The following is a 26,674-nucleotide window of genomic DNA, read 5'->3' on the forward strand; positions in this document are numbered from 1 at the left end:
GACCCCAGGAAGCTCCCTAACAACGACTGTAACCTGGGAGGGTAGTCGGAAAAGGATGGACTCAGCCTGGGGAAGAGCTCAGAGGGAAGAGTTCAAGCAGGGGCCCAGAGTGGGAGGCTCACCTGGACCCCTGGTTAGAACTCCCTAGGAGCCAGAGGAGCCTCATGCCGTGAGGGGGGACGTGGCAGAGCTGAGACGGAGGATGGAGCCCCAGAACAGGGCCATTACCAAACTGGGAATGTTTCTTAGCCCTTGGCACAATCTTTACTTTTGCGAACTGACAGGCAGTTTGGTAGTTAGGGAAAATAGGGGAATTAGATTTTCAGGAAGCAGCCTTCCAGATTGCAGAATAGAAGATGAACTGGGATTTTTTTTCTTTTTTTTTTTTTTTTTAAGATTTTAGTTATTTATTTGAGGGAAGCGAAAGAAAGCAAGAGCATGAATGGGGTGAGGAGCAGAGAGAGAAGCAGACTCCTCACGGAGCCCAATGCAGACGGATCCTGGAACTCCAGGATCATGACTTGACCTGAGGGCAGATGCTCAACTGACTGAGCCATTCAGGCACTACTCCCACGCCTTTTTAAGATTTTATTTATTTATTTATTTGACAGCACACAAGCAGAGGGAGAGGGAGAAGTAGGCTCCCCACCAAGCGAGGACCATGATGCGGGGTTCAATCCCAGGACCCTGGGATCATGACCTGAGTTGAAGGCAGATACTTAACTGACTGAGCCACCCAGGGGCCCCTGAACTGGGATATTCTTAAGTTGCAAATTATTCATGGTGGTTGGGAAGCTCTTAGAGATGAATGGCAATGGCCCCCAGGAGGAAAAGAAGGCAGTGACCAGAAGCCAATGTCTACCTGGGAAGGTCTCTGTTGAAGGAGATGGGAAACTGTTAAATGGAAACAAGGACATATAACCAAAGATGGAGTTAGGAGCGTGGCCCAGAGCCCACCAGAGTGAGCCGAAGCTTGCACTGAAACTCAGTATGACCAACAGGGTTGTTATGTATATTTGGGAAAAGAAACCAGACCTGGTCTTGGAGGCCAGTGGTATAATGTTAGGAGGGAACAGAAGGAAACAAGAGAGACTCTTGTGTCCCATTTTGTTTCCATCTTTTGGGCTTGAAAGAGCAGGACAAATGTTGATAGGAGGAACTTGAACCCAGGTTGGGTGATTCATCACCTGGGCCAATTTCTGTCTGGTGGTGGGCCTACAGGATGTGTGGGAAACAGCAGAGGACTTGGGAGCTGGAGATGACTAATGTCATGACTTTTTGATAAAAGGTAAAGAAAAAAAATATAAATAAAAAAATAAAAGGTAAAGGAGGTGGGCTCCTCAGATTACCATAGAGGAGATTTGGGAACACTTAGGAAAGCTCTCAGCAGGTGGTTGTCACTGGGGCTTGATATGGCTCATTGGGAACAAGGCCTAACAACTTCAGTTTATTTATTTGGACATCAGAATACTCTGGATTGAGGTGAGGCCTTCAGTAGAGTCTTGGGACATCCCCCTGGACCACCTGATGGTGATGTCTGTGGGTTTATAAGCAATGGAAGATCCCAGTTTAAAGGGTTTGTTCTTGATTCCTTCCCAACTCCTACCCCCACCCTGTGGACCTCAGGGAAGAGCTCCACTCTGAACCTTGTTCTGTCTGTGGTTTGGATTCATGTCTCAGGGTGGGGGTGGGGGGCTGTGGATGGTGGTGCTGGCTGAACAGGACTGAGATCTTAGGGGCTCTCTGTGGGCCCCCTCTGGAAAGTGGAATTTACCAGGGAAATGTGACTTGCTGCATTCAGGACCAGGAAAGTAGCTGTGCAGGTACAGGCTGGGGTTTGTGGCTTAGCAGCAACATGGTGAGAAGAACTCTTTTGACTTTGCTGATTGCAAACCCCATATATCTCAGCAGGAGGATGTGGCTTCCGGAAGAGCTGGTGTGGGCTCTGGCTCCACAGACAGACACTCAGCAGGTACCAGGGACGTGATGCTCTGGGTCCCCTGAGTGACTGAACGACACCAGGCAAGCAGAAGAGATGCCTCCTGTCTCTTGAGTTCTCCAGCTTTGGGAGATTCCATTCCATTCCTTTTGTGATTTTTCTCACCTTCATTTTTCTGTCTTCTTTTTGCACCTCAGGCAGATTTTGGACCTCTTAAATTGATCTGATTTTTCTCATCTTTTTTTTTTTTTTTTTCAGGTAAAACAAATATTTAATGGTTGGCTTCTTTCTCTTTTTGTTTTTATTGACTTTATTTTTTTTTTTTTAAGGTTTGTCTTTGAAAGTTGTTGCTATTTTTTTTTTATTGGTGCTCAATTTACCAACATACAGAATAACCCCCAGTGCCCGTCACCCATTCACTCCCACCCCCCGCCCTCCTCCCCTTCTACCACCCCTAGTTCGTTTCCCAGAGTTAGCAGTCTTTACGTTCTGTCTCCCTTTCTGATATTTCCCACACATTTCTTCTCCCTTCCCTTCTATTCCCTTTCACTATTATTTATATTCCCCAAATGAATGAGAACATATAATGTTTGTCCTTCTCCGATTGACTTACTTCACTCAGCTCTCATCTATTTTTCTAACATCTGTCTTTTCTTTATCTTTCTGTTCTATTTTCTGGAAGATTTCTTCTACACTTATGCTGAGTTTTTTATTTCACTGTTTGTAATTTTATTTTATTTATTTATTTTTAAAGATTTTATTTATTTATTCATGAGAGACAGAGAGAGAGGCAGAGACACAGGCAGAGGGAGAAGTGGGCTCCAGCAGGGAGCCTGACATGGGACTGGATCCCGGGTCTCTGGGATCACGCCCTGGGCCGAAGGCGGAGCTGAACTGTTGAGCCACCAGGGCTGCCCACTGTTTGTAATTTTAGTGTCCAAGAGTTCTTTTTTGTTCCCTGAATATTCATAAGAAACTTTAGCATCAAAAAAAAAAAAAAAAGAAAAAGAAACTTTAGTGTCTCGTCTTAACTGATCTGCTAATGCTTCCTTTCACTTCCATCTTCCAGAAATGTGTGGACATGTCTTACCTGCTGGTTTCTGGTCTTTGTTTTAATTTAATTTTGTTTTTTGGTCGTCTTCTCTTTGTTCTTGGTTCATATCGTTAAAAAAAAAAAAATCCCTTGAGGAGCCCTGGTGGCCCAGTGGTTTAGCGTAGCCTTCAGCCCAGGGTGTGATTCCAGGGTCCTGGGATCGAGTCCCACGTCGGGCTCCCTGCATGGAGCCTGCTTCTCCCTCTGCCTGTGTCTCTGCCTCTCTCTCTCTCTCTCTCTCTCTCTCTGTGTGTGTGTGTGTGTGTCTGACGTGAATAAATAAATAAAATCTTAAAAAATAAATCCCTTTTATTTTAGTGAGATTTTGGGAGGAAGCAGAGTTGAATCTACCTTATTAAACTGAAAGTTTATTCTTTTGCTTAACATTTATATATCCTTTTTTACCTTTTTAAAAAAGATTTATTTATTTATTTGAGAGAGCAGGAGTGGGGGTGGGGAGGGGTAAAGGGAGAGGGAGGAGCAGACCCTGCTGAGCAGGGGAACTGGCTGGAGGGCTCAATCCCAGGACCCAAGATCATGACTGGAACAGAAGGCAGATGCTTAATTGACTCAGGCACCCCACCTTTTTATTTCTTAATATTTTAAGTAATCTCTACACCCAGCGTAGGGCTCGAACTCACAACCCCAAGATTGAGAGTCGCACGCTTCATTGTCTGAGCCAGCCAGGTGCCCCAGTGTATCCTCATGTTTTAAATGTGCCTTTCCAGACACATTTTGATGTGATCGGTGGATTATAAAGATCCAGTATGAGAGCCTGAGTTCTGATCAGGTATTTTAGCTCATTATGTGTTACTATAGTTGCTATTCTGTTAGGACTTCACTTGTGCCTTCTTGTTGAATGCTTTCTACTTGTCACGTGTTCTCTCTGCTGCTCTTTTTTCCCCATTCCAATCCTTTATTGTCTAGATTGAGTTTCCTGCTGGTTTGAAAGTCACCTGCCCTGCTTAGCTCTAACTGGCCATTGCCATGTTTTTCCTGGTCTCTGTCTTGTATCTGGAGGGCCTCAGCCCTGCCCTGCCTCCCTCTGCTCCCCTACCTGCGCTGGTCCCGTGTCCACTCCAGCCCTGTCTGTCGTCCTTGCTCAGAGCTGTCCTGGAGGGAGTGTAGCTTGAGTGACCTTTAAACAGGTCGCTGAGGTCGGAGGGTGCAAGTCCTGGGGTGGTGGATTCTGAGGGACGGGACCGGGCTGAGAGCTGTCTTGGAGAGCTCGGAGTCTGGAGTCGTGCGCTCCGCCTCTCTGACACTCTGCGCCCTGGTCCCCACTTGGCTCTTACGTGCTGTGGGGAATGCTGCCGCAGGACAGACGGGGAAGCGGGAGGAGGGGGCCTCAGACGACAGGGAGGGATGGGGCTACTGTGAGTTGGCAGGGGCCCGCCATCCCAAGCCCCATCCCAAGTGGCAGCCTTGCGCGATGCCACCGTTATCAGGTAGGAACGCGGGCCCCACGGTGCCAAAGCTTTTAGTTTTTCAAGAGAAGCCAGGAAATTGGATTTTCTGTGTGAAATCTCCCGATCTGTATATATTGGCTCGAAAATGTTTATAACCTCAGGAAGGCCAAGTGGCACGTCTGCAGGCTGGATCTGGCCTCTGTGCCACCGTGGTTCCTGCTCTAGCCAGGTGACGATCCTTGCCACCCTTCACTCTCCTGTCTCCTGGAGGAATGTCCCTCCCAGACCTGTGATTTTCTACCCCCTTCCCCTCTCGGCCGCCTCCTCGGAGCTCTTCCACTCGGCCAGCTTGTCAGTTCAGCGTCTCATTCTGCAGATGATGGCCCGGCCTAGTGCTGCGCGGCCTTGGCTCCTGGGCGGCCCAGCCTCCCCGCGGGCACGATGGATTCCTTGTGGATGACGAGCGTGAAAGTGAATTTCATTGCTGCTCCGCGAGCGTCAGGCCCTCGGCTTTGGGTTTCCTGGAGTCTGTCTGCCGCCAGAGCCCACGAGGCCCTGTTCCTAGAAGTACAGAGGGGACTCTCGCTGAGGCCGGAGGCGGCCACCGCGCCAGGCCCGGCTGCCCCTGCGTGGCCTGCAGAGGGCAGGGTTGGGGCGCGCATCAGAGCTCAGGACCTGCGAGCCTTGGCGGCCCCTCCTGCCACCCCTCCTGCCTTCCGTGGCCCTCTGGCCCTGCATTCCTTCCCGTCTGCCTCTGCCTCTTGGCCTGAGTGGCAGGAGCCTGCTGCTTTATATGCGCTGGGCAGTTGGGTGACTCATTCTTCCGCAGCCCCTCAGATAGGGAAGTGAAACGGCCACATCTGCTGGGGCCTGACCTTTGGGTGACAGTGGAAGTAGCTGTGCAAACAGGAGGCTCACTGCCAGGGAGGGAGAAGCCTTTTCCAGAGCCAGGCCATGCAGAAAGCACTTGCCTGTCCTGGCCCCGTGTGGCTTCCAGGCCAGTGGCTCTGGTAACAGTTTCCTTTCCCTCTCTCCCCCGCCCGCCTGTTTTTTTCTCTGTGACAGCTGGAAGTAGCAGTGGTCACAACTGAGAGAGCCAAACATTTCTACAGCCCCCAGGACATTCCCGTCACTCTCTACAGCGACGCTGATGAATGGGAGGTCAGTGCGCGGGGGGGCCCCACGGCCGAGTTCCATCGTGTTTCTACCAACAGGACAGGAGTGGCCTCTCTGCAGCCCGTGGTCCTGGAGGCCAGAGCAGACGGGCCAGGCTCAAGTCAGTGGTCAGGGCCCTCTGGGCAGAGGCAATGAGGAAAACATCTGTCTAGCTTCTGGCCTGCAGGAGGCCGGGAGACTCCTCCCACCCCAGGCAGAGCTCAGGCCTGGCTGGTTGCCTCCGGTTGAGTGTCCTTGTACTTATCGGGGCTGATGAAACCGCAGAGGAGCTCTGTTCCCACCACCCTTGTCCACGTGGCTCCCAGTGTCAGGGCTGTCGAGATGCCTCGCTTCCCATGGACGTGGGCCCTGCTTCTGCTCCCCCGAAGAGGGGCAGGCCCCGGCCGATTCACCAGACATCGAGTGTGGGCCTCACAGGGGTGCCCTGCCAGGCATTTTTAAACACTCTCAGCCTAGAACATTTCTGGCTGGCCCGTTCCCCTACCCCACCCCCTCCATTCTCACCGCCCCAGAGCCCTTCCACTGGCTTGGACAACCCAAGCATCCGCCTCAAGCAGACAGGCCAGGAGTTCCCTGCCAGATGTCAGTTCTCTTGAAAACCAAACCATAAAGGGAATAGCTCGGAGAGACAAGGGGCGTTTGTTTCCTCAGGCCTGCTTTCTCTCAGGCTCTTGGCTCCACCGCCAGTGCTCACCAGCTTAGCAGTGAGAGGAACAGCGGTGGACGTGGGCAGGCATCGCTCAGGGGGTCTCCCTCTGTTTCTGACTTAAGCATACCTGGCCCGTGTCGCGCACCCCCCCCACACACACACTGAGAGAGTAGCAGCTCAATGACTCTGTTTCCTTCCCTCTGCCAGATGTGGAAGTGCCGATCCGACCCCGTTCTCCACATTGACCTGCGGAGGTGGGCAGACCTCATGCTGGTGGCTCCTCTTGATGCCAACACCCTGGGGAAGGTGGCCAGTGGCATATGTGACAACTTGCTTGTGAGTGACTCTGCCCTCCTCCCTCCCTGGGCCTCCCTCCCGGTTTGCTGAGCTGCAGACTGCCTTTGTGCAGGGTTCTTGCCTTGGAATTCTTTTTATGGTGGGCTGATTTGCTCAGAACACAGTCCTCCTGGATCCCCTACCCTCCTCCTGGTCTCACCTATGTTCTGGCAGGTGGGCAGGTGAATGGGCTCGGCTTGTGTATGCTCTCTGAGGGCATGCACCTCTCACCTGCTCCTTGATGCTCAGCTCCTCTCCCTTTGTCATTGGCTGCCCTTGATGAGCTCTTCTGTTGGTCTCCTTGCCCAGCCCCCTTGCCTGCCCCCTCTTAGCTCTGCCTTCTCCCCAGGATCTGGATATCCACATGGGCAATCTGATAAGAGTGTTTACTTCCTCATGGATCTCTTATGCACACTTATCTCTCCTGTAGCATTGGCCACAAGGCAGAAATGTGGTTTTCCTGTGTGTTAGGGAAGGCTTAGAGGGGACGGGAGGAGAAAGACTGGGTGAGGCATGCCAGCCGGTGAATGGTGGAGGAGAGGAGCAGAAGTCCAGCTGCACAAAGTGGGGATTGTTTTAGGCCTAAGGAACCTCCAGGAAGCTGTTGTCCTAAAAGGTCTTGTTTATCTGATCATCCTGGGAGGAGCTAGGTGTGTGATCTCTCTTCTCCCTCCCTCTCCATTATTACCCTGCTTCCCTCATACATTGAGCTTTTCTCTAACATGAATTGGGCCCCATGCTGAGGGACACACAGGACACAGGAGCTCATGGTCTGGAAGGAGAGGGTTTCTGGTGACCCGTACAGGTGAGAAGGGAGTATGCTGTGCTGTGTGGTACAGTCTTAAATCACCCCAGTTGGTCCTTTGACCATGGAGTCACCACTTTGCACAGTGCTGAGCATTTAGTAAGTTCAATAAATACTTACTGTATATATAATAAGGTAATTAGTTACTCTACTTTGGCAAAGAGCAAGGACTTTTTCGGAGTTTAATAGGATCAAGAAAAAGAAAAAAAAAATAGGATCAAGAAGTGAATAATGAAGCTGGGTCCCAATTTTGGGGGTCAGATAGGAGCTTAGTCTTGTATGCTTGTTGATGGGTGTGTAGGGCACTTCTCAAAGAACCTGCTAGGGATTGAAACATCACTTGAATAAGAGTACAGGGTGACCAGAAGAAGGGCAGCACACAGACTGTATAGCCAGGAGCAGGGGGAGGGGAGTACAGGGAAGGCGAGCTTAGTGGCAGCGTTATCCTGAAGGCTTCCCAGTGAGGTGGGTGCATGGCTGACAGGGCAGCTGGAGCAGGTGAGGCTCCTGGCCACTTTGATCTCAGTAGGTCTGACTTGTGCATGACCTGCACCATCTCACCAAATTTCTAGGCTTCCCACTGGCTGGTCAGAACCAGCTGATGTGATGAAGCACACTGCCATCTAGGAATTATGCCCCGGGCTGCGCTGGCTCTCTGAGGGCTCCTTTCTTTCCCTCCAAAGCTCTGCTTCCCTTTTTTCCCTTCAAAGCTGCCCCCACTCCCTGAATTCTTCGGGATTCCCTCCTCCTGAGTGGGCTGAGCAGTGGAACATGTTCCTATGACCAATCTCCAGGCCATTTGCCTCAAAAGGTTTCCTTTGAAGGCCCAAATATTTCAAGGAATTACAAATCTCATAAAGTTTAAGCTTTAAGTCATCATCTTCACTCCACGGCTCTGTCCTTACTCAAAAGATGTTTTGTCTTTTTATTCTTGGAAAGAGCACCCTGCTGCCCCTTGCTTTCAGATCTCCCGTCCCAGTGCCCAGAACTTGGGTGCCAGTAGAGCAGTGTGCTGGGTGTGAACCTGTGCGCCAGGCCTCTGGGCCCTCAGCCTGGGTGACGTGCATCTCCATCTGCCCTCTGGCCCACGCGGGCCCTAGCCCCTTCTTTGTGCTAAATAGCCGAGCAGAAGGGTGCCTGGCTAGCTCCGTCAGTAGAGCATGCAACTCTTGATCTCTGAGTTGTGAGTTTGAGTCCCACACTGGGTGTAGAGATTACTTAAAAAAAAAAATAAAAAATAAATAAAAAAAAAAAAGAGAGAGAAAAAAAGAAGCCAGGAGATCCAGAAAGAGGAGTAACTTCCTTGGGTCACCAGTGTAGCTGGGAGCTGGTCTCCTGCTCGGGATCTAGGTCTTCTTTCCGCCAGGCAGCTTCCCAGGGCAGAGCCTGAGGTACAGAACAGAGCGTTGGCCAAACAGATGTGACCGTGGGAACTGCTGCCTCCTCTCATCCCTCCCGCTGCCAGAAGGTTCAGAGGAGCTGTGGTTTGTCTGAAAGCGCTGAGCTTGGCATGAGATGGGAAAAGCTAGAGAGGCATGGGTCATGGAGGTATTGGGTTTGTCCTCTGGTTGGTGTGCTTTGCTCTGAAGACACTTAGAAACCCTAACCCCCACCCTGACCCCCACCCCCACACTGCACACGAAGCCAGGGGGGCTCTTCTAGGTACGTTCGTGACTTTTGCAGAAGCGGCAGGTGGCACAGGGCCAAGAGGAAGTGTGCCTGAAACTGTCCACTCAGCCTGGTTGCCAAATTGAGAGGACTTGGTGGGAAACAGACGCTGGTGTCTGGGGCTACACGGGTAGCCAGATCCTGAGGCTCTGTGCTGTTCCACTTCCTTCCTGTCCCCGGGAGAGAATGGGGGCACCGAGAGGGGCGGGCATCGGCTTTGGTCCATCCAAGCCATTGTTTTCTGGGCTCTCCCCTCTTTTCCCAGATGGGCTGCTTCAGGGAAGGGATGTGCTAACCACTGTCTCCTCAAGGGGCCCACAGCTGGAGCGAGGAGCCGGAGTAGTCAGGGCACAGAGGAGCACCTCCTGGCCCCAGGAGCCTATGCCTGGGGAGTAATAGGAGCTAATGCTTCTGGAGCCCGTCCTGGATACCAGGCCCTGTGTGAAGAGCTTTAAGCCTTTTCAGCCCATGCCCCACAGTCATCCAGTGAGGGAGGCTTTTGCAGGGAAGAAGCTGGCCTCCAAGCTTCCCAGTTCTCCCAGCTAGTAGTAACAGTAGATGGCAGAGTCAGGATTTGAACCCAGGTCTCTGTGATTCTGCCACCCACTGAGCTGGGAGGTCCCTTTCACACTCCTCTGGTGTGTGACTTGGTGGGATGGCTGGAACTCGGGAGGTAGTGAGGCTGTGTGCTATGGTGGAAGATGGCAGGGCCGGTGTGCAGTGCCCTGATCTTTGTCTCCGTGGGACCTTGGGGAGCACAGCTCTCCCGTCTTTGAAACAGGCAGCCCCTCTTCACAGGGTTGCAGCGGGGTGTGTGGGATACTACATATGAGAGGGGTTTTGTCATGTGGAAGGTGTCCTCACTGCCAAGGTTTAGTTGGCCTTGGGCAGCCCGGGTGGCTCAGCGGTTTAGTGCCGCCTTCAGCCCAGGGTGTGATTCTGGAGACCTGGGATTGAGTCCCACGTCGGGCTCCCTGCATGGAGCCTGCTTCTCCCTCTGCCTGTGTCTCTGCCTCTCTCTCTCTCTCTGTGTGTCTCTCATGAATAAATAAAATCTTTGGAAAAAAAAAAAAGAGGGAAAACCTTTAAAAAAAAAAAAAAAAGCTTTAGTTGGCCTTGAAGTAGGGCTGGTGTTGGGGTAGAGGGGTCCCCACCCCATGAGTGGTCTGGGCCTTTGCTTTGGGGGTAACTGCAAAGCTTGACCTCTGCTCCCCTGGCCGGTTTCTCTCTCTGAGGTGTGTCTCACAGTGGAGAGGCCTTGTGCTCCAGCTCGGAGAGCGCTTTCTGCACAGGAGTAGGGGTCTGTGTGGATGTGGCTGGGCCATTGCAAGTGTTGGTAGAGACCCTCCTGTGGGTAGGCCCTGTGCTGGCAGCTGTAGGGACATGGAGGGGATGAGGAGATGAGAGATGCAGGGACACAGACAAGTAGCACCCAGTCATCCTAAGCCCATGGCTGGCTGTGACCCAGAGGATGGGGGGCAGGATTTGGGAGCATTGGAGAGGGCTGGCCAGGAGAGGAGCTTGGGAGCACTTACCCGTCCCACCCTGGCCCTTCTTCACAGACCTGCGTCATCCGGGCCTGGGACTGCCGCAAGCCCCTGCTCTTCTGCCCAGCGATGAACACCGTCATGTGGGAGCATCCCATCACTGCGCAGCAAGTCGGCCAGCTCAAGGCCTTCGGCTATGTTGAAATACCTTGCGTTGCCAAGAAGTTGGTGTGTGGAGACCAAGGTGGGCATCTGGGCAGGCCCACAGCCCATCCTCACAGCCCAGGGTACCAGAAGGGCTCAGCCCTGGGGTCAGATCTGGATCTACATCCCAGCCTGTTGTGACCTCAGGGAAAGCTTGAGTGTATGTCGAGTGTCTGGTGTCCTTGGCATGTAGCCCATATGCAGTTCATGGTGGCTACTGTTACTGTTCCGGGGCCTGTCCTGTGGGTGGCTTGGAAGGGATATGATGGGTCATAAGATATAAGATATGAGTTGGCTCTTGCAGAGATGGTCCTGGCCTCCAAAGCGCTGGGCTCTGGGTGGAGCACTCAGGGGAGCATTGAGCAGGGTGGGTGGGGGATGGGCCCCTGCCTCAGTCTATGAGCCACAGCAGAACCTTGCCTCCTAGGTCTAGGGGCCATGGCCGAGGTGGGCACCATTGTGGACAAAGTGAAAGAAGTCCTCTTCTGGCATGGTGACTCTCAGGAGAGTTGAAGCTGGGATCTCTGGCTTGTGTATCCCTCTGTACTGAGTGTGTTTCCAGGCCAATCTGTGAAGAAGGTGGACATTGGCAAAATACAGTGAAGACTTCTGTGATTGCTGGGTAGGGGTTTGGCCTGGGCCTGCTCCAGAGCCTCCCCGGGGGCCTGACTTGCCTCAGGTTCAATTAGACCAAAGGCCCAGGTCCCAACTTCTTTCCAACTAGAGATGCCTGCTTTCCAGAACCCGCTCACCTTTCCCCAGGATTGGCACAGCAAGCTGCTGTATGTCCCCGTGCTCTGGGAAGGTCGCAGAAACCTCGATTCTCCCTTATTCCTGGGAGCCACTTCAGCTCCGTGGGGGGCTGCCCGGGTGCCATGCTTGCAGAGTCAGGGAAGCCTGGAACTGGCAAGACGCCGAGATTCTCCACAGGCCATGCTGTGAGGTCAGGGGTACGTGGGAATAGAGAAGAGTGACTTGTGGGAGACTGTCCTTCCTTTACCTCAGTTTGTAGTCTTGGAGATCAGGGGCATTGCTTGGTGTGGCTGGGGAAGGGTTGGGGTGGACAGCTGACCAGCGTATCTTCGAGCTACTATCAAATGGTTGTTAAGGGCAGAGGGCACCGAGGCAGGGGGACCCTAGTTCAAATCCTATCTCTGGGGACATCCAGGGGGCTCAGCGGTTAGGCGCCCACTTTCAGCCCAGGGCATGATCCTGGAGTCCTGGGATCGAGTCCCACATCGGGCTCCCCGCAGGGAGCCTGCTTCTCCCTCTGCCTGTGTCTCTGCCTCTCTCTGTGTCTCTCATGGATAAATTAAAAAAAAAAAAAAATCCTAGCTCTGTTACGTGCTAGCAGTGGGACCGTGGCTCAGGGCTCAGCCTTTCTCTCACTTTCCTCATCTCAATTATCCTGCCTTCATGGACTTGTTGAGAGGATTAAATGAGATTATGTGTGCAAGATCCCTACCCCACTGCCTCTTACTTAGTAAATGTCAAATAAAGGGAAGTTAAAGCTAAGTATGTATTCACACCAGTGAGCTTTTCTAACATTTACTTAAATAGACCCTCTCATTTTGGGAAAAATAAAATAACCAGCCCTTAGCTGTCGTGGCCTTTATGCAAATGACAGGCAGATAGCCAGCTGGGTTGGAACCTGCCCTGGAATCCAGGCCCCTCACTTCCCGATGTCCTCATCAGCTTTGTGCACCTGAGACTAGGACCTGGGTGTCTGTGCCTCTCCCTGAGCCCCACCCAACAGCACACATGAAGGTGGGAAGTAAACTCTACAGAGAAACAGTTCTGCCCTAGAAAACCCCATCACCCTGCCTTTGACTTAATTGCAGTTTGGTGGCTGCGGGAGGGAGGGGCTTATTCGCCTATTTGGAGCTGAGGTTGGGGGCTGGCTTGCTGCCTTCCAGGCCAGGGGTGAGTGAGCACTCCATGCATGCCCTTGGACCACTGAGCGTAGCGGTTACCTTTGAAGGGCACCAGTAAGCCTGTTGACTGGGACCAAGTCTTCCCAAGAGCCTTTATTTCTGCAGCACTTGACTTCATCAAGTGCTTTGGGATAAAGTTGCCTAAGGGCAATAAAGAAAATATAACTAAAATAGTAGCATCACAGACCCAACCTCTCTGGCAGGTTTGAGGGTTGGAGCATGAGGAGGGCCTGAATGATTAAAATCCAGAGACCGTCCCAAAGTTCTATTTAAGTGGTTTCCAATGTCCCTCCCCATGTCCACATCTCCCTTTCTTTCCCTCAGCAGCCTGCTAAAGAGTAATGAAACGCTCCAATTTTAAGAAACTGCCACCATTTACTGAGTGCTTATTGTATGAAAGGCTTTGTGCTGGGCACTTTGGGGAGGACAGCTACCCAGCAGAGCTGCTACACCATGCCTGTTCTAGAAGGCCACAGGAGCAGAGACGTTGATAGGCTTCTACCTAATACTTCTGCAGACAGCTGTGGCTCCTCAGAGCGGGCCCGAGACTTGTTGGCTGGAAGGAGAGAGGTCCCCATGGCAAGGGCCAGCTGCAGGCTCCATCCTTAGGCTCCCCCAGGCCATCGCTGCAATCCTTTATCCCTGCTGCCTGTTTTGAATGGGGGTGAGGCTTGAGCTGCTACTGAAGAGCCCAGCTGTCCCCTGAACCCCTGAGGCTGGAGTTAGGAGAGGGGAGTTAGTGTCAAGCTGCACTTACCTGGCCCCAACTGAAGAGGAGTGTTGAGGTGGGAGTGGGAGCCACAGCTTTCCCCACAAGGAGTCAAAGGTCTTAAAGTTGGCAGCATCGAAGTTAGAAGTGTTTTCTCAGAGAATATGGTAGTTTCTCTGACTTTTTAAAAAGATTTTATTTATTTATTCATGAGAGACACAGAGAGAGAGAGGCAGAGACACAGGCAGAGGGAGAAGCAGGCTCCATGCAGGGAGCCCAGTGCGGGACTCGATCCCGGGACTTCAGGATCGCGCCCTGGGCCAAAGGCAGGCGCCAAACCGCTGAGCCACCCAGGGATCCCCCCAGGCTTCTTGTATTAACAAAAAAGGTGTGGGGGTGTAGGAGGGGGCAGTCTTGCTCAGAAAGGAGCTCCTTTCTGAGTAAAACGACGTAGGAGCCATAAAAACAAAGACTAATAAATTTGCTTACAGAAAAATAAACAAATCTGCCTAGCAATAGCCCAAAGGCAAGGTCAAAAGGCAAACAAATGGGAAATTATCTGCAGCTCACATAACAGAGGACTAATACCTCCTAATATATAAAGAGCTATTCATTGACTGGAAAAGGACCAAGAGTACAAAAGAAAAGTGAGCAGAGGATAAGAAATCAAGTCCACATGTATATGTATGCTCGAGTGTGCGCACGCACACACACAGACACCCCACATGGCTCTTAAACATAAAAAGCACTCAACCACATTCATGGGGAGAGGGATGTGAACCAAACTGCACTGCAGCGGAGGTTTCTGTCTGTTAGATTGGTGAGGACGAGGGGACTGGCACCTGCTACTTTGCTAGTAGGACTGCATACAACCTTGCTGGAGAACAATTTGGAAATATCTATCAAAATTACATTTTTATAAATTATGTACTGGGGGCACCTGGGTGGCTCAGCAGTTGAGCATCTGCCTTTGGCTCAGGGCGTGATCCTGGGGTCCCGGGATGAAGTCCCATGTCGGGCTCCCTGTATGGAGCCTGCTTCTCCCTCTGCCTGTGTCTCTGCCTCTCTTTCTCTGTGTCTCTCATGAATAAATAAATGAAATCTTTAAAAAACTTACATATGTACTTTACTCTTAGACCCAGCAATTCTGCTTCCAGGGATTCGTCCCACAGATACACTCACACATATGATGTATCTAGTCTGAATAAGGCTATTCATTACAGCATTGTAGGTGGCAGTAAAAGGCCGGGAGCACCTTCACTAACTAACTACCGGAGATTGGTTGCATCAGTTAGGGACTGGAACACAATGCAGCCACAAGAGGAGTGTGAGGAAGCCCTCTAGGTGCCATCCAAGATATGCTGCTAAACAGAAAATGCAAGCTGCAGAACAAATGTCTATTGCATGCTAGTTGGTGTGCAAAAAAAGTGAGGGCTGGAAAGGAGAATGTATTCCTGCTGGCTTGTAGATGCATCAAACACCTATTGAAAAATAAACAAGAAACCAGTCCATTGTTTGCCTCTTGGCAGCAGAACTAGGTGACTGAGAAAGGTGGGAGGCCAGCTTCATTTTAAGTTGTGAGGCAGATGAGTATATTATCTCCCACAAAGGCAGTAAATACACACATTTTATTTTATTATTTTTAAAAGATTTTCTTTATTTATTTGACAGAGAGTGAGAGAGAGCACAAGCAGGGGGAGCGGCAGGCAGAGGAAGAGGAGAAACAGGCTCCCTTCTGAACAGAGAGCCCAACACGGGGCTTGATCCCAGGACCCTGGAGTCAGGACCTGAGCTGAAGGCAGCTGCGTAACTCAATGAGCCACACACATTTTATTTTATTTATTTTATTTTATTTTATTTTATTTTATTTTATTTTATTTTATTTTATTTTATTTTATTTTATTATTTTATTTTATTTTATTTTATTTTATTTTATTTTATTTTATTTTAATATTTATTCATTCATGAAAGACAGAGAGAGGCAGAGACACAGGCAGAGGGAGAAGTGGGCTCCATGCAGGGAGCCCGACACGGGACTCGATCCCAGGACCCCAGATCACATCCTGAGCTGAAGGTGGACGCTCAACCGCTGAGCCCCCCTGGATCCCAAGCCACACAAATTTCAAAATGGGTTATTTCTGTCCTTTATCCAGAAGTTCCTAAAAATGACTTGACGGGGGCATCTGGAGATTTCCATTGAGGCCTCTGGAGTAGAAATGGGTCTGGTTTTCTTGTCATGAGCTAATTAATAGAGGAGGAGAGCTTTTGAATACCCCCGAGGGCTACTCATAAGCCTTTGAGACTCCTGATCTCAAGCAGCTGATGGTCTTACGGGAAGATCCAAGGCCTTAAAACAATCAAGTGACCATGAGAATCCAGCGTGCGACTGTGCTAGTCTAAGCTGCGTGGCTCCGAATCGAGTAGTGTGGGTGGGCCTTTGGAGGCCGTAGAACCCGCGCCCATGCTTTCTGGAGGACTGAAGAGTGGACACGGGGGGAAGCCCTGCGGCCGCGTACCTGGTGGGGGACACGTGTGTAGGAACCCGGGCTCCGTGTGCTGGGGACGCCGGAGCTTCAGCAGGGAGCCCAGCGACTGTGCAGTGTGGTGTGGAGGCTCGCTGGGTGGCTCGCGGGACACGTTGGAGGGTCAGGGAGGAAGCCAGATGCTAAGCTGGGGAAGCAAGGTGTGCTGAAGGCCTTGGCCAGCCCCGTGCTTCTGGAGGGGAAGGGGGTGCAAAAGTGAGTGAGAAAATCCGGCATGATTAGAAAGTAGCAGAACCACTGCCCTGTGGCTAGAGGGCGTGGGGCTGGGGGATGCTTAATGACAATTGTGTGTGCGTTGCTGCAAGATTTATTAACAGCCCCTAGTGCCACCCACTAAAAAGAATTTTGCTTCGCTTACCACAGTTTTTTTCTCTCAGGATTGTTTAGTCTGCCCTCATGGTTCCTGGGCATTTTGTGGTGGGGAATTAGGGAAAAAACAGACTGAGCTACAGAACTGGGGAGATGGCAAGAAAGGGGAAGGGAGTCTTAGTTTTTATATTGTATCTCCTTTGAGTGGCAAATTCCGGTACTGGGTCAAGGGGGAGAAATTAAAGCAAGGAGCCGAGAGCTGATGAACTCTCCAGTAAGGGGCCGAGAGGCCTGAGTGGAGGGGGGCAGCAGAGCCATGTGGGTGGCCAGGAGTTGGGGCTCCATTTGGGACTTGGCTTAAGAGTCTTTGAGCTGCTGAGGGGGTACAAGAAGATGGGGGTGGGGGCTATGGGAGTTTTTAAGGAATGTGGCTGACGATTGTGAGTTGGACACACTTTAGGTTCTTCAGGAGGCTCTTCAGTTCCTTGGCCAGCGTGTGCTTCTCTGAGTGAGACTGCGCAGGGTTCAGCCACCTGGAGCCCTGCTTCTGTTTGGGTCATGTACACGTGTTGGGTGTCCTGCTGAGTTTCCTGGATCTCCTTCTCCCCTCCTAACACCACAGCTGGGTGATGGGGTCAGCTGGAATATTTCAGACGTGACAGTGAGAGTCACTGGCCAGTTCCTCGCCCTGCCCAGGGGCGCCTCTCCTCTGGCTGTTGCAGCAGAACCCGAGCTCCACCCTCATTAGCACTTACCTCGCTGAGGTCCTTTGAGATGCTCTCTCCACCACACACCACCACTACCACCAGATACCTGTTTTGTTTTTTTTAGTCCCAATTTAGTAGCTGCCTCATTACCTTTTTCCTCCCATAGCTTCCTTCACACATACATTGTGGTCTCTAGGGCAGCACAGAAATCTGAAATGTCACGCAAATGCCCCTGAACAAAGAGCCCTGGAATCAGATCCCAGTGACTGACAGCTTGTTTACACCAAGAGCTTCCTGGTGGAACCAAATATTCTACAATATTCAAGGCAGGTTTGGGACTACCTGGGGCAAGGCGAGGAGCAGGCCAGAACTGCCAGTTGTCTAATAGCAAAGGAATGTCAGGAGTGGGTGGGTGCGAGGGCAAGAGGCTCGGAGACTTGGGCTTTGGGGCCTGTGGAGGACATGCTGCTAATCCAGCTATGATCTGGGAGCATGTTTTTGCCTGGTTGCAACAGGCTGGTCTCATGGTGGCTTTATCTGCTGAAGTTTCGTGGTTACCCTTTGCCTGCTGACCCAGATAGCAGGTCCCTGGGGGATTGGAGGCCCAACAAACTCCCTGTGGGTCTCCGGATTCCTGGAAGAGCGGGGAGAGTTCAAAGGTGCCTTCACTCCGTGTGAGTGGGGGCTGAGGCTTCCCGGCTGGCCTGGCTGCGCAGCAGCGCTTGAGGCCGGAAGGCGAGGCTGGGACGCCCCGAGCCTGCAGTGGAGCTCGGGGTGGGGGTGGAGGCCCTTTCTTGCTCTCAGGAAAGAGCACAGCTAGGCAGCTCACTTGTCGCCTGGAACTCCTAAAAGTCACCCCCTCGAGAGGGGAGCAGTTGAGCTCTGGAGCTCCACTCCTAGGAAACTGGCATCATGGGGAGCGGGCATGCTTCTCTCGGGCACCTGGCATGTGCTTTGCATTCTTTATCTCATTTCTTCGTCCTCACCATCCTTCCGGATAGGCATTGCGATCCCATTAAAATTAAGAACCCGAGGCTCAGAGAGAACTACAAGCCGAGACACGGCCCCTTAGAGGGTGCAGAAATGGGTGCTGCTCTCACGGGCTGGGCCTGAGCTGGGAACACAAACAGGCGCAGGTAAGCTAACCGAGTATTTTGTCACCCAGAGTGAGCACCTCTGAGAGTAAAAAGGGGACAGTGAACACATCAGGACAACAGGTGTCCACTGGGACTGACCCGGGTGAACCAGGATGTGTGGTCGCCCTACCCTGCGAGCACTGCTCAGGGGTAACCGCCAGTGTTTATAATGCAATCCTCATGGCGATCCCTGAGGTGGACATTAGACCCATTTGGCAGATGAGCAAACTGGGGCTTGACTTCCTCAAGATCCCATAGCTTTGAAGTCGGCTCCAAGCCCTGCTGCCTCTCAGGCCCTGAACCTTTGGAGGTGACCAGAGGATGAGAGCAGCTGGAGAAGCAGCTAGAAAGCTCGAGTCTTCGAGTGTGCCAGGCTGTGTGGCAGGCCGTCCCTGCAGTCTCTGGGTGGCCTCTTCCAGGACTGGCATGTGAGCAGTGGCTGAGGAAGTTGAATGTGTGTGGTGGGGGGCTGAGCAGGGTGGAGGCCCCAAAGGCTTCTGTAGCATTTCCTGAGCTTCCTGGGCCTCCAGGGAGGCAGTGGCCAAGGCAGGCAATTTTGGGGGGGAGAAAACATCTTCACTGAGTTGGCCCATTTCCAGGATTGGTGAATAGGAACACTGAGAGATCTCAGGGCACCTTTCCCAGAGCCAGGACTGGCCCCCCGGGGCTCCCGGGGAGACTGGTAGCCTGGGATGCAGGCATACGCTCGGTTATGGGCAGTGGGTAAGGTCATGCATGGGTGGAGGGTTTGTGAGCCTCCGGGTTATTTCCTTCTGACTTTCACCAGCCAGGCTGGCCTTCCGGGGGGCTGGGAGGTGGCGGCAGATATGGAGGGCCCGGGCCAAAGGTCAGATGGCCTTTGCAGGCCCCTTGACATATTGCATCACAGGTGGATGCGCAGCCTAGGCTGCCAGTCGTCCAGCCAGGCCATCCGCACCACCTGTTAGCACCCACGCCGGGGTGGGTTGCAGGCAGGCAGGGCTGGCAAAGGGAAGGAAGTCCTTTCCGTTGGGGAGGACCAGTCAGTCTGGGGCACTTCACACAAGTGCAATGGCCTGAGGCCTCTGTAAGCCAATGTTGTATAATCGAAGGCTGATCAGGTTTCTTCATTCATTAAAAAAAAAAAATGAATAGACTTTTACTTTGTAGAGTAGCTTCAGGTTCACTGCAAAACTGTGTGGAAAGTATAGTGAGTTCCCCGGTACCCGAACCCCAACACACGCACAGCCCCTTCCTATTCATTCATCCTTCGAACTCTGTGTCCAGACACTGTCCTGGACCGAGGCCCAGCCCTCACCTCAAGGTACTTCCAGCTTAGTGAAGTAGATGGAAGGGCAGATAGGCCAGCCCGGGAGGGGCTCAGGGATGGAGGTAAGTAGTCCTAGGGTGCCGGAGCGCAGGACAGCCCACTCCCTGCTGGGGCAGCCTGAGGAAGGAGGAGCTCTCCAGGAGGCTCTTTTGGGCTGAATTCTAAGAGGGGGGAGGCATTTAGCAAAGAGGTCAGGGAGGCCGGAGTGGGGGGCAGTGTGTGCAGAGGCCCGGGCCCGCTTTGCATCTGAGCCGGGCTCTGGGTCCGGCTTTGAGGCTGGCTGTGGTAGGTGGAGGCAGGAGGACTCCCTTCCTGCAGAGCCTGAAGCTAAAGGGTTTAGTCGGAGAAGGAAGAGTCCAGGTGGGCCAGAGCCGGCAGGGGGGCTGACTGGCATGGGGGGGCCGGCAAAGGCCCTTGAAAGAGTCTGTGCAGGGCGCGGGGTGGGGGGGCCTCAGTGGCTGAGCGCCCCCAGGGTCCCGGGATCGAGTTCCGCGAGTCCCACGTCGGGCTCCCTGCATGGAGCCTGCTTCTCCCTCTGCCTGTGTCTCTGCCCCTCTCTCTCTCTCTCTCTCTCTCTCTCTCTCTCTCTCTCTCTCTCTCTCGTCTCTCATGAATAAATAAATAAAGTCTTTAAAAAAATCTGTGAGAACTCAGCTACTGGATTGTGCAACCTGTGGCTTAAATGTGTTCTGAACATGCTTTCGGGGTGTTCCCCGATGCCTCCAGTGCGAGTCCCTTGAGGATGGGCCGTTTTTCTGAGGGTCCACGGGCCGATGCCCCCTCCCCTCTGCCCAGAAATAGCCTTGACCAACAGTCTTGTCCCCCGAAGCAGCGAAGCCGCACCTGGCACAGGTCTGTGCCCAGAAGGGCTTCCTGGGTCCCGTCCGGGTTTCTCCACGTCCTTATCCCTGGGGGTGGTTGTGGGGAAGGGGCGTGAGAGAAGGGAACACCCCTTTCTGACCAAGTGAGCAAGGCACCCAGAGGGCCAGGACTCGACTCCTGTCTGCAGCGAGGCCGAGGCACAGCCGGCGTCCCCGGCCCGAGTCGCCCTGACCGGTGTCGCCACCCGGAGCAGGTGCGCGTGGCCCGTGCGGCCCGGACGGGTCTCTGCTTCCTCGGCTGCAGGGGAGCCAGGAGGTGTGCCCTTGCCCTGGGATTCTGGAGGAGAGGCGAGGACGAAGGGCTGAGGCGGTCCGGGAGGGAAGACGTCCGAGGTGGGGAAGTCCCGGAGCCGTCCTCCCCCCCCCGAGGGACGCCTCTCCCGCGGCTGCTCCGGGCCTGCTGCGGACCAGCCCTCCCAGGCCTGGGGGCCGACGTGCCAGGGCCCGAGGGGCAACGCGCTGCTCCCGCCAGTGTCGTGGGCAGGACGCTTGTGTTCTGAGCATCGGGGGTCAGGTTCTTTGCATACATGAGTAGTTCTTCTTTTTTTCTTTTTTACAAGATTTTATTCATGAGACACACAGAGGCAGAGACCCAGGCAGAGGGAGAAGCAGACTCCACGCAGGGAGCCTGACCTGGGACTCGATCCCAGACCCTGAGATCACACCCTGAGCCGAAGGCAGCCGCTCAACTGCTGAGCCCCCGAGGCATCCTGCACACATGACTATTTCGTGTCATCTTGTGAGGTGGACACTGTTACCATCTCCACTTTACTGGTGAGTAAGTTGAGGCTCAGAGAGGTGAAGTGACTCACCAAAGGCATAATCTGGTACGTGGCGGTGCTTGGAATACAGGCCCAGGCCTGGCCGCGTCTAAAGCCCCCGGGCAGCCTTCTCCACCTGGGCAGGATGGAGCCGGGCGGCTCTGCAGGGGCGTAGCCTAATCAAATCAAATAGCACGGTGCTTCATTCATTCATCGCTGGATTCCCTCTCTGTTGTACATATTCCTTATGCCAGCACTGTGCTGGGTGTTGGGGAGGCACACAGGGAGGAGCAGAACCACATATGCTCCCTGCCCTGGGGGCTGGCTGTCTAGTGGGAGGGACAGACCTTTATCAGATGAGGAAGAAGAAGCACTCTGATAAACACCACAGAAAAAAGTACAGAATGCTATGGGAGTGGTGACCACAGGGCCTAATTTCATGAGGGCAAGAGGGGAGGGTTTCAGGGAAGACTTCCTGGAGGAAACGAACAGAGGAAAAATGAATGACCAGTAGTTAGCTGGGGAAGATGCACCAGGCCAAGGTTACTGCCTGTGCAAAGGTAGGAAGGAGAGTGCTAGTTGGGGAAACTGAAAGAAGGGCAGAGAATAGTAAGTGAAGGTGGATAGGATACACAGAAGCCTAATGGGGTGGGGCCTGGGGGGCCACGGCAAGTAGCTGTGGGAAACCGAGGCAGGCGCGTGTGAAATGAGAGCTTCCTCTGTTTGCCATGAGCTAAATGAGAATACACAACAATGCATGTAGCGTCCCCAAAAGTTTGGGCTGCATTAATAGTGGCATGGCATGCGGATCAAAGGAGGTGTTTGTTTTTCTTTTTGACCCAGACTGCACCTGAAGTGTTGTGATCCTCTCAGAGCCATTGCTGTCCAATATCTACAGAAGAGCAAGCATACTGAACAGATTTACAAAAATAGCTGGATGTGCCAAGAAGAGTAGCCCCAGTAAAAGGAGTGTGTGCTAGACCTCTGAGGAATCTCCTGGAGACACAGTTCAACTCCATAGAGAGCAAAGCATCCCGGCACTTCAGGTTTATGAAAGACGGAGTGAGCTACTGTGAGGCACTGAGCCTCCTGCTCTGGGGGATCTGAGATATAGAGGAGGAGCCTGCTTAGCTTAATGTGTGGTCTAGCTTCAGTCCATACTGTCCGCCCTCCCCCTGCTCCCTCTGAGCTGGAGACCCACCACGCAGGTCCCAAGAACACAGGGTCCTGGGCCACAATCACAGTGGTGACCTTAGCTAGCCTAGGGTGGGCTCTAGCTTTGTTCTGTGTAGATTGCTCTGGGGAAACCAGGCATCGAGGATGGTGGTGGTCTTAGGCCTGCGCGCTGGCTGCTGCTGTTTGCCACCTAAAGCTGTTTCCCAGGGCACCTCTTTAAGAATCCGGAGTACTTTTGGTAACCGGGATGGTCCAGTTGTCTGTCACATGGTCTGCACTCAGTCAGAATCTAAGAGAAGCCAACAAATCCCTCTTCCACTTACCTACCAACTGTGTGCATATTGAGACTTCCCAGAACTCCTATGTTTCTTTAAAGAGAGGGCTGCTGTGGCTCTCATAACCCGGAACTCTCACTCTTGATCCCCACTGTCTTTTCTTTTTTTAAAGATTTTATTTATTTATTCATGAGAGACACACAGAGAGAGGCAGAGACACAGGCAGAGGGAGAAGCAGGCTCCATGCAGGGAGCCCGACGCGGGACTTGATCCTGGGACCCCGGGGTCACGCCCTGGGCCAAAGGCAGGTGCTCAACGGCTGAGCCACCCAGACGTCTCCCTCCCCTCTGTCTTTGACATTCTGTTAGACCTCAGACCTGTCTTCTTTCTTGACAAGAACTCCAATCTGTGCCCTTTGCTCCTTCCCACTGGCAACTATAACCTCCAGACCTGTTCTTCCACGTGGCCCTGCCACATGCCTTCTGTTCCCCACTTGGCCTGTCTGCTCTCTGCTAAGTTCTGGAGCTGGGGCCAATTGCAATTTTTTGTAATTGAAGTGTATATATCTTAAGTGTACAGCTTGATAATTTTTGCATGTGCATGCACCTATGTAGCACCCAGATCAAGCTAGAGAACATTTCCAGGTCTATCCTTTTAAAAGAGATCCATCCTCGAGACTCCTACTACATTATTATTGGACACTTGGCAAGTGTTCCCTTTTATTCCAACTAGCTGGAGGACAGGAATGCATCCTGTTTACTGTTTTTCCTTGTCCCACCTGGCCTAGCACAGAGCCATGCCCATAGGAGGTGCCCCTTGAGGCCCATTAGATGGAGGGATGTAGAATTTGCCAAGTATATCTCATACTATGTGCTCAGTTGTCCCTCAGAAATGTGGGAGAGGTGACAGAGATGGAGGATGGGGTCACTGGAGTGCAGGAGAATCCCTGAGCACTGAGTGTGCTGGTTCGGTTCAGGTGACCTGTCAACCCCAGGGTGATGTGTACCGGTCTGGAGGCGCACATTCTCAACAGAGGGCTCAGGTGTGTGGAATGCCCTGTATGGAATGCCCTTCCCTGAGGGCACTGGCAATAGCATGGAGCTAGCAGAGCTCCCAGCCTGGCAGCTCCCAAGCCTCTGGTTTGAGCACTCACCTTGGCTGGTTCAGAGAGCTGAAGGAATAGGGCCAGACCCAACTCAGGCGAGTTTGAATGCCTGGTGCGGAATGCCCTAAGGGAGGGACGCCTGGGTGACTCAGCGGTTGAGATCTGCCTTTGGCTCAGGACCGGATCCTGGATTCCCAGAATCCAGTCCCACATCAGGATCCTTGCATGGAGCCTGCTTCTCCTCCCTCTGCCTGTGTCTCTTGACTCTCTTTCTGTGTCTCTCATGAATAAATAAATAAAATCTAAAAAAAAAAAAAAAAAAGAATGCCCTGAGGGAGGTCAGAGGGCATGGGTTCTCACTGGGAGGCCAAGACCTCCCCTGCTGGCTGCCTTTTCCTGGGATAGCCTGTCCCTTCCCTCCTCTTAATCCATAACCTTGCTTGGGAGATGATATCGGCAAGGAAATAGAGCTTTGGCCTTGGGCTTGAGCAGCAAAATGGGAATAGCAGGAAGGAATTGGAGGGAAGTGTGGAAGCCGGGCAGCACGTGTATGTGGCACACAAAGTCCAGCAGTGCCCCAGAGAACTGTGTTCCCAGGCTATTGACACTTGAAGATTGCTCTTTGCTCTAAGACACAACTCTCCAGTTCTTTGGGGAAAAGAGAGGGACCTCTTTTCTGGGGCCCAGATGCCAGTTGTCACTGAGGGTCTTCCCCTTGGGTGAGCTCTGCATCCCTCAGACTATATTGTTCAGATTTCCTCTCATCTTTTTGACTGTAGTAAATATGTCTCACATGAGGCTTGGGGACCCTGGCTGAATCTTGGCTTTTATATCATCTCTGTTACTCCAGGGCTCAGTACAGGGCTTACATCCCAGGTCCACCTAACACCAACATCTTCTTAACCACTCTGCATAAGGCAGCAGGACAGCAGAATCTTATTATCAGGGATGGCCTGTCCCTCTGTAATTGATAGAGGCATGATCATGAGCATATGACGTCAGATAGGAAAGGAGGGAGAAAAGGAGGGGAGGTGCACATCAATGCTTAATGCAGATGATAAAGATTAACTAAAGTACCTTATATTAATTTATGAAAAAAAAAAGATTAATTTATGAATGGGAAAGGCTGGGACCTGCTAGGGTGTATTGTTATCCTTCTTTTACTAAAAGAGAAACTGATGCTCAGGGGATTTACTCAATCAGCGTCAAGAAACAGGAAGATGTGAAGATGTGACTAACTGCAATGCTGGCTCTTTTTCTCCTCCATGGGAAGTGATCTTCAGGTGCCTTGAATATGTCTTCAGGTTGGGATATTTAGCTCCAAAACAAAGAGCCAATCTCCAGACATTCAAGGGAAGCCTTCAACATGTAAGAGAGGCCAAAAAAAAAAATAAAAAAGAAAAAAAAAAGAACTTAGAAACAAAGATCTCAGAAACAAGGATGCTGCAAAGAGCAGAAGAAAACCTCAAATAAACTATCATTGATAATCTCAGAGACTGGGAGAAATACTGTATCCTGAGACAAGAACAAGATGCCACAAGAAGGGGAACAATCTGAGAACAAGTAAGTTAAGTGATAAGAAAGATAGTCAAGAAAATCTTTCAAAAAGTTAAACAGAAAAAAAAACCAGATAGATAATGGAATAAAAGAGATAAGAAAATTAGATCAGGGATGCCTGGGTTGTTCAGTGGTTGAGCATCTGTCTTTGGCTCAGGTCATTATCCTGGAGTCCTGGGATCGAGTCCCACATCGGGCTCCCTGCAAGGAGCCTGCTTCTCCCTCTGCCTGTGTCTCTGCTTCTCTCTGTGTCTCTCATGAATAAATAAATAAAGTCTTAAAAAAAAAGGAAAGAAAATTTAATCAATCTGAGATTAACCATCTGACTGATACCATTTCCTCAAAAAGAGGAGACAACTGTGTGTGTGTGGCTATATGTATATAGATAGATATATAGATATAGATATAGATAGATATATTATTGTATATATAGATAGATATCATAAATCTATATTTATATACCACCAAAACCCACAATAAACATTTTCAGATTAAGAGTCCACTGACTATCCAGCTCAATCAATGAAAACCAAACAAAGCTAAACCTCTCACCAATCTTAGAACACCAAGATTTAAGAGATCTTAGGGACATGTTTCTGGAATGGTGACAAGAGCCCTGCAGATCCTCTCCCCAGTAAAACAATCATAACTGATGAAACTTAATTTAAAAATTAAATTGTCTAGAATCTATCCTAAAGGCATATAGCAAAAAAAAAAAAAAAAAAAAAAAGAAGAAGAAGAAGAAAAGAAACATTAAGAAAACCTACTAAAACTTGGTAAGAAGAGAATGAGACTGTAGCATTTGAACTATGACTTGCTTCTTCCCTCTCCCCTTCCAGCTGATTGTAACAGAAATCCTTTCTAAGCAGGGACAGCCAAGAACATAGGGTTCTTGTTACCCTTGGCTCCCAGTTGAGAGCTACTATACCTCCCTGGGGGTGACAGACCACCAGCATTTCCGTTTCCCTTATCCCTGTGTTGCAGAAGTTCTATTCCAGGGAAGAGTAGCTGAGAGGATTGGGGTTTTCTTCCCCAACACATCCCCAACTCATAGGGTGGAACCCCTATCTACCCCAAGCATAGCAGGCTGAGAATATGGAGGCCCCAATCTTCTTCACCCTGGTTCATTCATAGAACAGGGTTTCCACAATTTCTAAACTAGGAGAGGCCAGTTTAGATCCAACCCAGCACCTTTAATAAAGTAGGGGTCTCACCCCAACACACACACTTTAGAGCAGTGGCACAAAGGTTTTGTACAGGGAGGGAGGAAGACCTTTGAAACAGAACTCTGATTCTCTCCCCAAAGGAACTGACTTTGCTTGGAATAGAGGGTGGGAAAGTTCAAGCCTGCAGGTGCTCTCAAAAACAATGGCAATATTGGTGTTAAGCAATGAGGAGAAAGCTGGTAGCTCCATGAGAAAAACAAACTAAACATTTAACCAGCTAGAAGATTGCCGGAGAAGAGCAGGGAAAGAGACAGCAGTGGAAGGGATTATAAGGGAAAAT

At 51.5% G+C, this 26,674-nt stretch overlaps 1 protein-coding gene across 10 annotated transcripts in view; it reads left to right on the top strand.

Annotated features, from left to right (window-relative positions):
* PPCDC (phosphopantothenoylcysteine decarboxylase) overlaps positions 1-25,919 on the top strand; it is a 40,374-nt gene extending 14,455 nt beyond the window's left edge. For 3 of the 10 annotated variants that reach the window (XR_003145922.3, XR_003145921.3, XR_003145924.3), the window contains 5 exons: positions 5,507-5,602; positions 6,474-6,602; positions 10,638-10,806; positions 20,855-21,068; positions 21,899-25,919. Coding sequence is in view for 6 of the 10 variants with exons in the window: in XM_049104094.1 (XP_048960051.1) it covers positions 5,507-5,602; positions 6,474-6,602; positions 10,638-10,806; positions 15,085-15,173 (483 nt within the window). In the remaining 4 variants the exon portion in view is untranslated. Of the gene's footprint in view, positions 1-1,908; positions 1,973-5,506; positions 5,603-6,473; positions 6,603-10,637; positions 10,807-11,193; positions 14,526-15,080; positions 15,254-20,854; positions 21,069-21,898 lie in introns of those variants that run through there. The other 7 variants (XM_035709012.2, XM_025472134.3, XM_049104095.1 and 4 more) reach the window with 5 other exon arrangements.
* The last annotated feature ends 755 nt before the right edge of the window (positions 25,920-26,674 follow it).

Source organism: Canis lupus, chromosome 30 (assembly GCF_003254725.2).
Source record: "Canis lupus dingo isolate Sandy chromosome 30, ASM325472v2, whole genome shotgun sequence".
NCBI lineage: Eukaryota > Metazoa > Chordata > Mammalia > Carnivora > Canidae > Canis > Canis lupus.